Source organism: Biomphalaria glabrata, chromosome 11 (genome assembly GCF_947242115.1).
Source record: "Biomphalaria glabrata chromosome 11, xgBioGlab47.1, whole genome shotgun sequence".
Lineage (NCBI taxonomy): Eukaryota > Metazoa > Mollusca > Gastropoda > Planorbidae > Biomphalaria > Biomphalaria glabrata.
Genome location: NC_074721.1, coordinates 8,569,118 through 8,587,367, shown reverse-complemented (window position 1 = coordinate 8,587,367; position 18,250 = coordinate 8,569,118). Strand labels below are relative to the sequence as shown.

The window sequence follows — 18,250 nt, the reverse complement described above, 5'->3', positions numbered from 1 at the left end:
GAAAATTCGTGCATCAAGAAAACTCTTACCTCTAGTTCTTCCTTAAGCAAAAGACTCGCAAACATTTTCAGCATTTTTAATGTTACATTGCAATTAGGCGCGGTGGCTGAGCAGTAAAGAGCTTGGCTTTCATACCGGGATCCCGGATTCGAATCCTGGTGAAGAATGTGATTTTTAATTTCAGGATCTTTAACACGCCTCTGAGTCCACCCCACCCTAATGGGTACCTGATATTAGTAAAGGCGTTTGATCTTTGTGCTGACCACATGACACCCTCGTTAACCGAACGCCACAATTTAGGCCTACCCTTCTACTTGCGTACAATTGGATTTTTTTCATAACCCATTTACGTTTTTTAAGCAATCAAATACAATAAGACTGAAAAAGAAGAGAAGGCGATATAATATATGGAACCTAAAGACGAAAAGAAAATAGACCGCCGGCGGAGAACGGCTTTGTCTACATGAGGTGCGAAAAAATATATAAGTCGCTACTCCCAACTGGGTTTGCATAGTCATGTGAAACACTGCACTCATCGGAGACATCCTTAATCTTAGGAATCGAAGGTATTACCATTATTATAATTAAATAAAACTAAATAAAATTAGATTAAAATATTGATAGTAATAATAAGGCTAGTCTTCGAGTCCGAAGATTAGTGAGGAGTGCAGTATTTCCCGTGGCTGCACAGTCCCAACTGTGACCTACATATTTTTGCCACATCCAGGGCGAGCATAACCATTGTCCGCAGGTGGTCGATTTAGATTTTTTTTTCTCCGTCTGTGTCTGTCCTCAGCAGAGGATTTTCTTTTGGTCTCAAATGTGTTTCTCGCGGCCTTTGTGAGTGACCAACAGCTGTCTCGTAATGAGGCCGCATGCAACCAGGTGCTCTCTTCTACGTCAGCTAAGGCAATTTAAGTTGGCGCCTAAGCTGATATTTGAAACGTTTTCGTGGGCGCCTCTGTTACGTCGACCACCTTTTAGCTCACAAAAAAAAAAAAAGACTGCATTTGGCATACGTTCGTCTCCCATACGGGATACGTGTCCTGCCCAGCGTAACTGTCGGACCATAAGAAGTCCTTCTATACTGTTCATACGGCGTTCGCAAGGACATCGCTGTTTGTAGCGCAAAATATTGATATTGCTATTCTATTAAATTGGTAAAGCTAAGCTACAACGTATTCATACTATCCTAAACCTTAAAAAAATACAACTCAGACCAGGGAAATAAATCTATAATATATTAGAATGATACGATATCCATTTTGTTTATTGTGCATTGTTAATCATAAGTTAAAATTAAAATGCACGACATTCTTGTTACCAAGAAATACTAAATATAATTAATATAAATGTTCAGTTTTAAATTTTAAATAGTTTATGTTCAACGAAAATCCTGACATGATATGACCAATATCCTCGACTTCTTTAAATCTATAATATAAACTCAAAATAACAATAACTTTTGGACTGATTTACATATTCAACAACGAGCAATAGGTATTCTAGATCTATACATGTATCTATGTACGGATTCACCAGAAATTTGGTACACAGGTTTCATTTACCATTGGATGGCTGCCTGGTCGTGCGGTTTGCGCGCTGACTGTCGTTCAGATTTATCGATGGTCCCGGGTTCAAACCCTGCCCGCTCCCATCCCCCGTCGTCCTGCGGGAGGTTTGGACTAGGAAGTAATTATCTTCAACTCTGAAGGAACATCCGAAACATGTAAAACATTTTACAAACAACATTTGGTTGCTCGGTAAGACGCGATTTTTACAGATTCGCAAAAAAAAAAAACGAAGAGATAATGATAGCCTAGTTAATTGTAGCACTATCATGATGTCATTTAATTCTATCTACATTCAAAAGGCACCAAATAATGGATTACACTTAATAAACCCATAATAAAAGCAACATAGGGTATAGATCTATATAGCTCTAGGTCTGTTGATCAAAGACACTCTTCATTTATAAAAGGAAGTTACAGATCTGATACTCTTTTGCTACTTCCTGATTTTCTGCCCGAGAATTTAAACGTCGATCTAGATCTAGCTCTATCTAGATCTATATAGATCTAGCTAGGTTTATATTATAATTATATCTATAGATCATAGAGTAGATCTAGACTAGGATCTAGATCTATATAATTAAAAAAAAACAGGAATAGAGAAGTGACCGAAAAGTGGTTTGTCACATTGTGTTGAGTGCTGGTACTGGTACGTACAACTAAAACTTCAAGGGTTAGACTTTTTAGGGTTAGGGTTAACCTACAATTTCGGGCGGTAGTACAAGTTACTAAATCTAGATCTAGTATCTACATTATCTAGATCTAGATATAGATTCAATGATTCATAGATCTAGTCTACATTCTATTATTATTTCTACAACTTCACATCAGTGAGTGAGTACAAGTCCCAAAAAGTTAGAAAAAACGATGGCCAAATTTTGAGTCATGGTCACTGCACGGTGCCCCCGCTGCGGGGAAGTAAGAAGAGGAAACCGTGTCTCATTCTTTTTGACTGCCCCAGAATAAAAAATCAGAATAGCTAATCTCCGACTCTGGCCCTGGCTCAACAGTATTCTTGTAATTGTATGAAGGTATGAAGAAATGTATCGTATGGTGACAATGACATGTATTGATGTAGGAATGTAGATCTATCTAGATCTATATTAATTATTATATCATCAATATATGAGATGCACTAGGCAAAACAGCAGGGTTTCTGTCCAGGGCTTTTGCAAGAGCTAGAGGATTTGAGCCTCTCAAGCCCTCACTCAAATGGAGTTTGACGATGATGAGATCTATAATATGATTTCTAATATATTTACTAGATCTATTATCTAAGTTCTAGTTTTAGATTAATTTATAAATAATCTACTAAATCTATAACTCAACTATAAGTATAATCTAGACTAGTTTTAAAAATTAAATCAAAATAGTCTCAATTTTGAATAGACTCAATTATCAATATATAATATCTAGATCTACTTAGTACTTTCTACTACTCTAGATGAGCTAGACCAGGGGTTCTCAACCTGTGGATCGCGACCCCCTTGGGGGGGGGGGGTCGATTGACAATTTGTCAGGGGTCGCTTATGTCCATCGGAAATAAGAAATTTTGTCCATTCTAACATGTAAAACTTTTTGACATTGTTTTTTCCATTGAAATTTACTAAATATGTTGTTATTCGAGAAAAGATGCTGCCGACAACTGAATCAGCATTGATTTCGAACATATTGATTGTCCAGCAGATATATTTGTATATGTTTAAATTAATGCATAATGTGTCATTACTTCTGGACTATCTTCTGTTAACTGAAAATTCAAAGTGTTATTCATCATACTTAATGTGTTAAAGAAGCTTTAATGCCATCATGAACAATTACCATGGATGTGGATGTATCAAAAAAATGAAAAATCCGTAATATATGAACTAAACATTGTACATTTTAAAAGAGGTTGAATAAGGCATCCATAAATTTGAATTTTAATACGTAAAGTTTGTTTAGAAATCCGTGCTTCCAACCGTATCTGCTCTCTATGAGAGAAATTACTTTGAACCTGGCAAACATATAAAATGATAATTTCTTTCTGTGAAAGAACATTTGTGCATGTCTGAAGACAAAATTTCGTCTTACTTTCCAAATCTACTCAACATCTCATTGCACTTGCCAGAAATCCAATGAAAGTTAAAGGGAAACTCCTATGGTTTTGACAATTTTTGATATAATATGTGTTTTGATTTACAGATAATGAATATATTATTCTTTTTTTTTATTTGCAATAATAACTTAGTAATTGATGTTTTTCTGACATAATTTTCCTGCGCATCCAAAACAGACATTCACCGGGTTTCTATGTGACGTCACACTAGCCTACTAATTTAATCTATTGACTTATTGTATAACGGGAGACCATACAGAAAAGTTAACATTCTCGTAAAAGAAATATACCTTTGTCTATGCAGTTAGTTCTAGGATCTTGTAAGCAAAGAAAAAATGCGTATTAAAAGTAAATTTACATGCTTGACTAACCACGGCAGTGTGTATTTTCTCGCCTGACCACTCAACACACAACAAACACTATCGCTTGGTTGTCTTGTCATGACCGACTACACGTAATCTCGACTAGCCTTACACTGACCAGTTTTTTCAAATCAGTCAGACACACGATCTATTTACTTCTTGGGAAAGTGAGAGGCTTAGATGAAAATGTTACTTTTTTTCTTGATTTCCTTTTCCTAATGCCTATAGATCTACCTATACATGTATATATAACTGTACCATAGCTCTGGAATAGGCTGTCACTAAGCCCAAGAGCCTGTAAGAATGAAGCGATACAATATGTTAAATCTAGTTTCCTTTTCAGTATTGTTGATGGAAGTGACGTATGCCTAATCTATAAACAAAATCTCAAATAACCCCATTTTTTTGGAGATGTCAAGAATTTACTGTCTAATTTATTAAATATAAATGTTTCTAATCATTTAAATAAAAAATGGTAAAATGTTTACTGTTACAACTTTTTACGCAGAATTCAAATATGTCAATTAAATCAAATTTGAAAAACCATCAGAGTTTCCCTTTAAAGATTTTTAGGAGACATAGATAATTTAACAGTGAAACTTTTCTCTTTAATTAGGCCTACACAATTCTGGATCAAGCGTTGGCAGTCATATGTTAATTTGTCTCTGTTGCACCTTCTTCCATTTGCAATAATATATTTATTCCTTGAAACAGCCTGTTAGTTATCCAATTTTAATACAGAAAATTGTCATGTGTGTGGAATGTGAATATGAAATACTAACATAAATAGATGCACATCATAAAGAAATTATTTCATTAATTTGTAATTGGATAATAAGGAGAAATATATATTTCAAGAATATAATTACATACTGTACCGTGATTAAACATTAAGCTTTGGCAATGCAAATCAGGTATTTACATTAGGCCTCCAATTATAATTTTGTAACATCATACTTATAAACAAAAATAATTTAATGTTGGGGGTCGCGAATAAGTGAGGAATTGTAAAAAGGGTCGCCTAGCTAAAAAGGTTGAGAACCGCTGATCTTGACTATATTTAGAAAATAATATAGACTATTAGAAGTAGTAGAGATAATCATATCTAAGCTGACAATTTGAATATAATTTTTTAATTTATAATCTAGATCTAGATTTTATAAATTATCTAGATCTAGTATATTAGTATTATTTTATAGCATCTCATCTAGATCTACATTAATCCTTCAGTTAAGTTGCAGTGATTTTCTTAATCGAAATATAAAAAATGCGCTAAAAAATTAAAACACATTGTAAATGTTTCTGCCTCTTGGAAATGAAACACTTAATGTTATTCATATTTATTGTGTGTATGTGTGATCACAACATCACTTAACCAAATTCATTTCTTATGGGCATAATGCTATGTACAAAAAGAACCATTCAGAACGACATGACCCAATTTCTGCTTGTGTGCTTGTTTGACTTTTTGGCCACAAATTCTCTGATTTTGTCAATAATATTATTTTTGGTCTTGAAAATTATCTCCACTTCCACATGTCAAATTTTGGTTAAATTTGCTGTGGTTGAAAATCTGTTTTTTGTATTGTTCTATTTTTGTTATCGATGTATAGATCTAAGTTTTATTAGTATATTTTTATTCTACAATTTTCGTCACTGCCTTATTTAGTTGATTTTTTTTTTCAGGTAGCCAGGTTCAACAAGGTAAATTATATGCTAGGCTAAAAACATGTTGCTTTCAATATTAACTTTATCATGCTCAATCAAGTATTTCTATACATCTTGTAGATCTAGTATTAGAGTTTATTTAGTCCACATCTAAAAATAGATTATTTATCTAGAAAATAGATTAACAGTCAACTGCACAATTTTTATTTATTTGTCATAAAAACAGATCTAGAAGTTCTAGATGCTGCAACATTAAAGTTAACTTTGTTAGTTCTATAGTATTAAATACTTAACTGCTTACAGTGTGGTAGATATGTGTTTCAGACTTAAATGATTGTCTAGAATTTAAAACTATTGCTTGCAGTTCTCATGAGGTACAGACCTGGTAGAGTGGGTTAAATTACTAAGTAATAATAATCCTTACTAAGAACTATTAAAACATTATTATATATAATAATTAAAACAAACAAAAGTAAAAAAGTTTTTAAAATATTTTTAATTTTCTATTACCCTAAGTTACCTTAAGTTAAATATAAAAACATTAATAACTTTTGTTACAAATTTTAAACCAAATATATCCTAATTAAAATGATTGCATTTTTGTATGTAGCCTATGCATTCATTTTGATGTAAACAAATGACAAATGTTGTTAAAATGATTACATTACTTTTCTTATTAACATAACTTCTTTGTAATTTTTTGTTTCAATTTTATTTTAGCATTGTATTCCTATGGCACTGATGTTGGTGATAATGTTATTTCACAAGAATCTTCTACGCTTAGCCCAATGGTTTTATTTAGCAGTGGACTTCCATTTGGATCTCAAGTACATAAATATTTTCATGTAAGTTTTGAGGTTATCTTCTCAAATACTGGTATATTTTTGTGTTGCGATTTTTGATAAATTGGATGAATTTTTACCTTTAAAATATTCTAGATTGTTTGAAATGAGTCTCACTGGGTGTTTCTTATTTATCAGTTTCTTGATATTGACTGTTCACTAATAGATTTTGTCATTCAGCAAAATTATGGAAAATGGAATTTTAACAAAGAAAAGTCAGTTTATTCAATCTTTAGCCACAGCAACAAAATAGCAAAAAGAATCTTCATCCTAAAAATAGACTCACAGCCAATAAAAAAAGAAGAAAATGCAACATATCTTGGTTTAAAATTAGACTGTCTCTAAAACACTTTTAAAAGAAAAGGCATCACAAAGATTAAACATAATAAAACACCTAGCAGGAACAACCTGGGGAGCTGAAAAGAAAACCTTAAGACAGTTATACACTGGATACATCAGATCTGTCATGGATAGCTGTCTCTCCATTCAGGTAGCCGCCAACTAAACCTATCAATCTTCTTTAGACACAATCCAAAACCAAGCCTTGTGTCTAATCAGTGGAGTTATGAGAACTACTCCCGCAGCAGCCTGTGAAATAGACTCCAATATTGAACCTCGTAAGTTAAGGTGCAACAGAGCAGCAATAGAAGCTATTGAGAGGTACAGAAGGTTGAAGGACGACCATCCAAATAAACTACTAACACAGAGAAATAAGAAAAAACAAGCAAAAATAGCAAAGAACTCTGATCCAACTTACTGACGAACTAGCCCTAAAACACCATCTACCCAATAACAGAAAAAATTACCAGATTCTCAAACATAACTCCTGGACTTAACTACAAACAACCAACCACTAAAACACATTTAATAAATAACACTCTTAACAAAAGAATCAAACCCACTGAAGCTCAAAGTAGGCACGCTAGAAACTATTGAAAGCTATCCAAAAACAGCCATCCATGTATACACCTTCAAAGCAACCATCAATGCTGGTCTTGGTGCCTTCCTGGTCTTCCCCAAAAATAAACACTTTGAAATAAGTGCATCCTGTGGCGACTACTGCTCAAACTTCCAAACTGAAAACGGTGCAATTACCATAGATTTGCAGACAAATTATATGAAGAGATACAATCACCATCAGATATTGTTGTCTTTACAGACTCCCAAACCACTCTTCAAGCACTTAACAGCAGCACCTCAAAAATCCCTAGAGAGTTGACAACACTAATAGTGACAATACACCAGATATTGACAAAAATAAACTTCAACATCACATAGTGGATCCCTGGACACATTGGCGTCATGTGAAATGAAAGGGCAGATAAGCTTTTAAAGGCAGGATCATCTATGGAACAACCAGATAGACCTGTTAACTACCTCACCCTAAGGTCAATGTTAATCAACAACCACAAAGAGGAGTGGCCCAACCAATGGGCAACATGAATAACAGGCAGAGCCATGTACAAAGAAATGAACATGCCTAACAAACTGGACAGTATTAACTTCCTCCCCCGCAAAAGCAATCTACAATCTTTCAACTAAGGACAGGACACACAGCTCTGTTAAATTACCATCTCAATAAAATAAATCCCATAAATCCTACACAACTCCCCCTTCGTTGACACTGTGCCCACCCTTATGAAACCGTAAACCATATCCTTTTTGAATGCCCCTTCCTAATCCACCTTAGGCAGACCCTACTACCACTCCAGCCCAACATAACCCAACACCCTGTATGGCAGTGCTGAACAACTGAAGAAAACAGCACACTATTTTTCCTTGGCACAGTCTGCAAAAGAGCTGACAGCTCAGTAGCAAAAAGCTGGCTTGAAGAAGATGGAGTGTTCACATTTTATTTTCTATCATTTATTTAAATATCATTGAAATCTATTTGTAAAAAAAAACAAACATTAAAAAGATTTTTTTAAAAATCTATTTAAATCATCACAATTTTATATTGTGTATGGTTTTAATATGAACAAGTAATTAAGATATTTCAGATAATAACTTTTATCATTTGTTTATTATTATATTTTAGGTTTCAATTAATGGCGCAGCAACTTTCGGAGCTCCTAGCACTCTCTTTGCTCCAAATCCTAATATCGCAAAGTCTCTATCTCAAAATGTTTTCGCACCCTTCTGGAGTGAAGTTGATCCTTTCTACAACAATTCTCGTGTCTATTATCACTTGTATGAGAGGCTGAGAGTGAAAGGAACATACTTCTATTCTCCTCAACTCGACAATATATTAAACAGGGCAACAAATGAGGTAAAATATTTCAGTGTTACCATTACATTGTAGCTTTACCCACCCTTATTTAAATATAATAAGTCTTATTCAGCCAGGAGAGTCAATTAAGATTGTATATGACACGAGGAGAATGGATTTTAAAGGGATTTAAATCCACCAAGATTTATATTTATTGAATTGGAGGTGGTAAATTCAAGAAAAATATTACATTAGTATATTGACAAATGAAAAATTCTCTGTTTATTTATTTATTAATTATGTGCAATCGTATTAGTAAAATAAGAAGAATAAATTATTATTATATATTTTTCAAAGTCTCAGAGGTTGACAAGATTTAGATGCATTAGAGAGAAACAAATCACATTTGTTTAGTCCCCTTAACAGTGTCCACTAAGAAATGTTCATTTGATATGATGTGTCTGCAGACATCAGTGCAGCCCTCCAATAAGTAATCAGGATCTACCTAGAAATGTTCAGGGTCATGATGTTTGGGATGTCCATAGTCACTTACACCTTTACCTGAGATCAGAATAGGGAAAATTGTTATTTTATTATTAGCTTCTATAGCTTATTAATCTCCAAGCTAAAATTTTCATATTATGTTCTTATTTGATAATTATTTTGTATTATAGGTAAAAGAATACTTCACATTTGGTACTGGAAATTTCAATGCCACTACTGTAATTGTTTTAACTTGGAGGAATGTGAAACCCTTAGCATGGTATTCACTGTTATGTAAGAACAATCAGTATTCATCTTCAGCTGGTAGATACTGTGGTGATCAGGTGAGTTCCCCATTTGGGAATTATTTTTTGTATTTAACATGCAGGATGCAAAGGTTTTATTTTCTATTATCTATGTTTAAGTAAAGATCATATTGATTTAATTTTTTTTAAACAGTTGTTATGCTTTAAAAAGAACTAAACAATCAAAGAAAATTAAAGATGTTTTCTTGTGTTGCATGATCAGTGCTCAAAAGCCTTTTTCCATTACCATCTTGGTGACATTGTGTTACATTGGGTGATACATTTATTTATTTTTGTTTTGTTTTGTTATTTAAATAGATTATTATACTTTATTTTTGCATTACAGACAGAAGTCAATACTTTCCAAGCTATCATTGCCAGTAATGGTACAACAAGCTATGCTATATCAATGTACCAAAAAGGTGGAATGAAATGGGAGTTTGTTCCAAATAGAAATATTTATGTTGGACATGTCTCTGACAAAGCCCTTAAAGATTACAAACTAACATTTTCGAGAAAAACAGTTAGTCTTGGTTCTGATATTGGAACAGCAGGTAAATTGTCTCAATTTCAATCACAAGTGAAACATGAATGTATGATAATAATTAAAAAAAATAATGACTGTATTATATGCTGCTATTTACATACTGTTGCTACTGAAATATGAATGTATGATATTGATAAAAAATAATGACTAAAAAATATGTTGCACTCAAGTCAATAAAATAGCTACAGCTAATCTCCTACTGGACATAAATTCACAATGAGTACTAATTATTAGAGTAACATTTAAGCTGTTGCATTATTTTTATTAACTCAAAAATTAAAACAAAAATTCCAAAAGGAATATTTATTAGGTGAATTTAACAAAAAAAAAAAATTAACATAAAAATTGTCTATGTAGGCTTCTTTACTTTTAAATTACAGACATGCCTCCATAGAAGACTATAATTACAATTTATGCATACCAATGTCAGTGTAGTTGTGCTTGTTAATTAGTGAATAAACTCTACTAAATCATTGGTTTTCCTGGCTGATTCAAGCAATTCGTTCCATACACTTTAAATAATTCCTCCTAGCATAGGGAATAATAAATGTGCCCTTAACTTAAGTGTCTCTGAGCATTTCTTTGTAGCTTACTCCTCCCCTCTCTTTATTGTGACTCCCAAACATATACATGACATACTGCAACACCAATAGAAGTCTTTTATTCTACATCTAATCAAAATCTAATTATTGTTTGAAGGTATTATAATTGTTAATCATATCTTTTTTTTTATATAATATTCTTCAGGTCGTGAAGGCACTTACATTGATATTGTTGGTGCTTCTGAAAACTCAGCACAAAACTGTCTAGACTTTTACTACAAAAATTTGTATCTTGTTAGTAACACACAGTTTCAAAACAATATCAGGTCACTGTTGAAATGCCCATGTAGTTTAGAGAGACTGGACTACCAATGGACACTTGTTGAAAAGAGAAGCAATGACAACATTTACTGCTATGCAATATCTTCCATTTACAAGAGAAGGGAACTACCAAATAACTCTTTAAACAGGGTGAGTGATGATGTTAGATTGATATTTCTTAATAAATAGATTTGATTTCAAAATACTGTATGTCACTTTTCATATTATGTTGTTTCTTCCTAGTAAACATCTTTAGAAATTTAGTTTTTAATTTAGGACTTAAGTTTCAAACCATTTATAAGGTAAATAACATAGGTTAAATATCTTTTTTTAAAAAGAAGATATTTCCAAAAAAATTAATTAATCTAATAAATGTTTTGAAGTATGATTTTTTTTTTGGTTAATAACTGAAATATTACTTTCAGCTTTGCTGTTACCAATATAAAAACCCAACTAGTAACAGTTGGGAAGCAACACAACAAGCTGCTAGAGAATCATTCTATGTTTCTGGTGTAGCAGATTCTGGAAACATTTTAACAGAAAGTCCTTTCCCAGAGAACAGACGTCAGTCTTTGGAGAAAGATTTAACCCCCAAGATTTGGTGTTGTCAGGAATCAGATCTTTGTGAACTCTACAGTAAAGTTCGGCCTGACCCTGGGTGTACTTTAGACTCACCTTTTATTTCTGGTAATGTGAGAATTTTACATTATTTTATTGTTTAAAATAAACTTAGGCTGCAACTTATAATAGTTTTTTATTTAGGCCTTATCTCTTTTAAAAATTCAAACTATATTTCATCATCATCATCAAACTGCATTTGAGTGAGAGCTTGAGAGTTTCAAATCCTATCTTACAAAAACCCTGATGTTTTGCATATTGCATGTATGTCACCATGCAGGTTGAGAATTTTTTTTCAGACCTGTTGAGACAGGGTCTTGGGTAGTAAAGAAGAATATGAGACACGGTTTCTTCTTGGACTGAGCTGTGCTAAATATGAACCAATGGGACAGTGGCCTTCACGCACTGTGCTATAATAGCTTGCTTATGCAGCCTCCATCACAGGAAGTGCAGTCATGTGCTCCCAAACTCCACGGGCTCTTTGAGACTTGTTCCAGCACTCAAATCACTTGTCCATTTCTATTTTTTTATTGTTGCCTGAGCATGTTAAAAACTCACAGCCTGGTACACAAACTGTATTTAGTTGTCTGTTATTTGGTAGGGGTGCATGTGGTGGCTTTGTGGTAAAGTGCTTGACTTCTAACCTGTGGGGATCTCTGGCTAAAATCTGGGTGAAGATTGGGATTTTGAATTTCGGAATTATGTTTCTGAGTGAATCCAAATCTGAGTACCTGACATTAGTTGTGGAAAATAAAAAGTGGTTAGTTGCTTCTCTGGTCAAATAGCACCCTTGCAGCTGTCTTCCATAGATGACCTTTATTATTTGGTGGTTGTATTGCTTAAATTTTTTTTAATGTCTTCTTTTTGAAATTGTGTTTTCAACATCATAAAAAGTGTCATTGCTTTTTTTAAATTTCTAATAATTATACTACAGCTTCCTCATTTGGTGATCCTCACATTACCACATTAGATGAAAACGAGTATACACTAAATGGATGGGCAGAGTATATTATGCTTAATGTTCCTGGAAAGTTTATGATGCAGGTAAGCTTTTGTTTGTTTGTTTTGATATGTTAAAAATTCTTTGGTATGAGAAATATTGTCTGTAATAGTGGATACTTGTGAAAATCTTAAATTGTTAAAATTTAAAGTGTTTCGCAAGCTTCCTTTTATTTTATAAAAATCTAAAAAATAAATCAGTTTTCATTCCACTGTAAGTTATAAATAGAAGTCTTGTAAATACCATCAATTAATTATTGTGGAGTAATCCATCATCCATCCATCCCAATGGTGCTACAGCCCATGGAGGGCCCTGGTCTGCTTTAGCACATCCCTCCATCACTGGCGTATCCAGAACTTTTGAGTGGGGGGGGGGGGCGATTTTTTTCCAAACCCTAACCCTAATGCCCAGTAAACCCTAACCCTATGCATAAACGTGCGTATATATATATATATATATATGAGAATTTTTAAAAAGCAGCATTTCTCAACCTTTGGTGAAAAACAAAACAACTGGGGCATCGCTATAAGGTTTTCAAGTGGGGTTTGGGGCGAAGCCCCGCTGCCAAAAGCGTTTTCTTGCATTCTTCACTGTAGAAACGCATTCTCCTGACATCTACAACTCATTATTTATCAATGGAGTTCTGGGCTTCGCCCGACGACAAAAGCGTTTTTTTGCATTCTTCACTGTAGAAACGCATTCGCAGAAACGTATTCTCCTGACCTAAAACTCATTATTCATACTATTAAAAAAGGACCTTTTGAATAATGTTGTGCTTGAAAAATATTCTAATATGAATTTATAGGCCCTTAATACATTGCAAAAAATCCGATTTGTTCCTTGAAAAGATAAGATACCCCACATATTTAGATTTTGGCTTTGAGGATCTCCACCGAAAAAAAATTATTCGATAAATAATATTCAATAAAATCAAAGTATAAATTGTGAGTTATAGTCCCAAATTTATTTAACTAGAAAAATATCAGATTGAGTAAAGGTTAGAAAAAGGCGACTATGAAAAAATGATTTAGGTTTAGAACTCATCTCAATCGTGACTCTTATGCTGAAAAATTGCGTTTGAATTCTAATTTTTTGTATGCAGTCTTTCTTAAAATAGTTATGATAAATTCATGCGAAATTACATAAACTCTATCTGGAAATGGGAGGGGCGGTAGAGTGAAAACGATTAATCCTCGCTCCTTTAATAATTTCTGCTAAAGATTGCATTTGGCATTAAAGAATAGGGGTGTGGCGACTCGATATAAGAATTTAATTTATAGTATATATAAATTATATTAGTGACAGATGTTTTTGTTTTGTAATTTCCTAACTGTAATACAAAAAGAAAAAGTATTGGTTTGTCCGATGGGAGAAAGGCGATTGCATGAATCGTCCCTCCCACCTGGTACAACCCTTTTTCATTTAAATTTTACTAATGATAAAATTTGAGATTAGGGTGTGGTATGACATAATATACAATGAGTTCACATATCAATATGTAGTTTATATTATATAGATATTCAACTAATTTTGTTCACAAACTATGATTCTCCATAAAAATAGGACCGCCCCCCCACTCAAAGGGCTAGAGTGGGAAGGGCAGTACATGCAATTTCCCCCTCCCCCAACCTCACAGAAACGGCCAAGATACAAGAATGCGAGCGACATAATATAAATCTATATATTAATTCAACTAATTTTGTTCACAAACTATGATTTCTCCATTAAAGTAGGACCGCCACCCCCCTCAAAAGGTTTAGGTGGGAAGGGCAGTAGAGATAAATTGGCAAACAGGGAACGACATAATACAAAGATCGGTTAAAATATCAATAACAAGTTTTAATCACATAGATATTTAATTGATTCTGTTAGCAAGCTGTGATTTCTACAAAGAAATTGGACCGCCTCCCCCACTCGAAAGCTTATGGGGGGGGGGGATTGATACCATCGCCCCCTCCCGACCCCAGTAGTCCTTAAGGGACTGCAGGCACGACATGGCCTAAATTGTGCCGATGTGCCTCATATCAACAAATCAATCAAACCTCCCGACCCCACCAAATCGGCCAACATACTAGAGGGGGGGGAGCGAAATAATCTAAAAATAGGTTGAAATATAAATAATTAGTATATATTATTAACATAAGTAATGAATTCGTATACAAATTGTGTGAATTCTATACTAAAATTTGTCCGCCCCCCCCCCCCCCTTTCTTGGGGGGCGATCGCCCCTACCCCCCCCCCCCTGGATCCGCCAGTGCCCTCCATTCTGATCAAGCCTATGCTTTACGTCTCCATGCCTTGACTTTTAGCTGTTGTAGATCTGCCTCTACATCATCAAGCCACCATACTCATATACTTATGGGGTGCCTGCCTTTTGTTTTTTGCATTGTGGAGTGATTAGAGCAATAAAACAGAGTGCAGAAAAAATAGTAAAAGGAACAGCATCATGGCTTAGGATAAAAAGTAAATGTGTGATTAAGTCCTAACCACACCTGATCATTGTACTTTCAAATTATGTTAGAAACTATCAATGGTCAAAAGTTAATATAGTAATAAAACAAATAAGATTTAATCTTATTGAAGTTATTCCATTCTCTCCCTCTCTCTTGGTTATATTTGATAGAAGCTACATCTCATACTTCTTGTTTGAATTGTGTCATCTTAATCACTGTTTACATTTAAAAAAGAGAAATTTTACCTAGAAGTTTCAGAATTAAAACTCAATAATAGCAAATGAAAATCACAAATAAATACACCACTAAACTACAACAATATTATACACATACCCAAGAATTGATAGAAGATAAAAACTCAGAAAAAAACAGATAAAATGAAATTGACACACATTCATGGACTGCAAATAAAACATTTTTATAATTGTAGTATAGTAATAGAAAATAAAGTGACTGAGTGCCAAAAATTTTGCTCCAACTCATCCTTCTCTGTATATACAAAAACTTTTTTGTAAATATATAAAAATCTGATGGTCTAGAAATGCTGATTTATTTCTACCTTTTCATATAACTTAAGAGCACTATATTTATATGGCTTTATTACTACTGATCTACTTATCAATAGTTCCATACAAGTTTACTTTATTTTTTTATTTCTCAAATATAATCTCAAACTAGGCAAGAACGGATCGTGTAGCGCTATCGAATGAATCATTTACCAATGCCACAGTGTTTGTAGCTTTCGCCGTCAGTGAGGACAATCGCTCATCTACATTACAAGTTGAACTTTCCCTGAAGAAAACTTGTGAGAAAATTAAATATATCTTTTAAACATCTTAATGTTCTTTTTTTTTACAAAGCTTTATATCAGCTCACTCTGTCTGTCTGGTAAAAGGTTTGAACTTGTTTTTTCTCCCATTTCCCATTCTCTGATCTAGTTGAATCTTTGCACAATTATTTATTGTACCTGAAAAGACATGAATCACTCAAAAAAATTAACCAATTAGTAAATTAATTATTACGTTATTATTATTATTATTATTAATTATCTTGTGTGTTATTGAAATAAGGGGAATAAATGCTACTTATTGAGAAATGTGAATGTATATATGGATTTAATTTCCTTATTATGTTTTGACATGTTTTTTCTCCAATTTCACATTCTTGGATCATGTTGACATTTTTCATAATTATTCATAGTGGATGACAATACACAAATCAATTCAAAAAGTTAACCAATTACTTAATCAGTTAGTACTAATTAATTTATTTTGTTTTATATAACAGAAAGAGTACTTAAACATGCCATTTTTCAGATAAATGGCAGTAATTAGTAGTTCTTTCCCTTGGATAAGCTTTGTTTTTAAAAAAAGTATTCTTTTTTCTATTGCTTGTTTTAAAATTATGTAAATATTATTTCTATCCCTCTTTTTTACATTCTATATTATATTGAATGTTATTGTATTCTTTTTCTTTCTCTAAGCCATGATTATCTATGCTGACACTATAGACTTCACTACTGACTTCTATAAGACCTCCACCTTCAAGCAAACTCTAAAGAATTTCGTCATTTTGAGAGAAGATAGTGGAAATAAAACAAGACTGGTGGCATCCTTTACAACTGGTAGCAATATATTCCATTGTTTCTATTTTACAGTAATCCTTTAAAGTTGTAGCTGTTGTTACATATGAGCCCCAAACCTTGCTACATTTATAGGTAGCTAATTAAATAGGAGTTGCTATATTTTAATCAATATACATTTTGTGTTTTCCAGGTATAACATTGAAAATATTTATGGGTTTACAAAGTCTTGAGTTCACAGTACAAGCTGACATTAAGTTACGAAACCAAACCCAAGGACTTCTGGGTAACTTTGATGGGAATCCAAACAATGACTTTATCCTGCCGAATGGTACAGTGTTGACAGCTAATCAGACTAACACAGAGAGGAAAATATTTGAAAACTTTGGAAAGATGTGTAAGCTTGTAGAAATATTTCTTTTTTTTTTTAAAGCTTCCTCTATTGTTATTTTTGTTTGTCTTTGTGTTGAAAGTTAAGATCTCAAAAATCAAAATCACTATTGAAAATAATATTTTGTGCTCAATGTAGATGTATTGGCTACTTTATTCATTTTTTTAAAAACTTAATATGCTATTTAAAATATGTTAGTAAAGTTCCCCTTTCAGTCTATAGGGCAGATGATGTTAAAGTCATCTGTTTCTTTGGCCAACCGTTAACAAGCAGGATGCCATGTGGCCAGCACAACGATCAACCGCCTTTACTTTCACCCAACTTAAGTCAGGTACCCATTAGATTAGGGTGGATTCAGGGGCAGCCTTAAAATCTCCTAAAAAGCTTTATATCTCAGTCGTCACTGAACCCAAGACACCAGGTTCGGAAGCCAAGCGCTTAACCTCTCTGCCATCGCACATTCTATTTAATATATATAATAAACTTATTTACTTATCATTAGTTTGTTTAGATTGAATAGTTTCCACTTACGGTGCCTGAGACGCATAATGGGCATCTCTTGGAGGGACCATGTCTCCAATCAGGAAGTTTTGAGATTGGCCAATATGAACAGCATGTATGCTCTCCTGACACAAAGAAGATTACGCTGGCTCGGACATGTCACCCGCATGCCAGATGGTAGAATCCCGAAAGATATCTTATATGCTGAGCTTGTGGAAGGAGTCAGACCCAAGGGCCGCCCAAGACTAACATATAGAGATGTCTGCAAGCGAGACATGAGAGCCTCAGGCATCAGTGAAAGTATGTGGGAAAACATAGCCAAAGACCGGAGTGCATGGAGACAGACTGTGCGTGCTGGGACAACCCTTGCTGAGAACAAAAGAATTGAAGCGGCTTTAATCAAGAGGGAAAAAAAAGAAAGCTGCCCTGTCTGCTAGCCCTAAATCAGATGCATACACATGTACGAATTGTGGCAAAGTCTGCCGTTCTAGAATTGGCTTGATTAGCCACACCAGATTCTGCCCCGTCTCAAGATTAAGCCAAAACCCGTGACTCTCTTGGGCGCATCCATTGCCTTTCGAGACAAAAGGAGCCATATATAGTTTGTTATGGCCCATCAAATGAACATGGTGAAATGTGTAGTTTGTTGTTGTTTTTTTTGTTGTAATTTTTTTTTTAGTATAACTGTGTTTCTTTACCATTTTAAATCTCCTTTTTAAAACAGTAATTGTATAAATCTTCCATATTGCAGAATTGA

At 33.6% G+C, this 18,250-nt stretch overlaps 1 protein-coding gene across 5 annotated transcripts in view; it reads left to right on the top strand.

Moving 5' to 3' along the window:
• LOC106059772 (mucin-16-like) overlaps positions 1-18,250 on the top strand; it is a 172,223-nt gene that overhangs the window by 123,253 nt on the left and 30,720 nt on the right. For all 5 annotated transcript variants that reach the window (XM_056003652.1, XM_056003651.1, XM_056003654.1 and 2 more), the window contains 11 exons: positions 5,718-5,735; positions 6,420-6,544; positions 8,580-8,810; positions 9,425-9,577; positions 9,885-10,092; positions 10,833-11,098; positions 11,374-11,635; positions 12,501-12,610; positions 15,698-15,824; positions 16,503-16,643; positions 16,795-16,998. In XM_056003652.1, the coding sequence (XP_055859627.1) occupies positions 5,718-5,735; positions 6,420-6,544; positions 8,580-8,810; positions 9,425-9,577; positions 9,885-10,092; positions 10,833-11,098; positions 11,374-11,635; positions 12,501-12,610; positions 15,698-15,824; positions 16,503-16,643; positions 16,795-16,998 (1,845 nt within the window). The remainder of the gene's footprint in view (positions 1-5,717; positions 5,736-6,419; positions 6,545-8,579; positions 8,811-9,424; positions 9,578-9,884; positions 10,093-10,832; positions 11,099-11,373; positions 11,636-12,500; positions 12,611-15,697; positions 15,825-16,502; positions 16,644-16,794; positions 16,999-18,250) is intronic.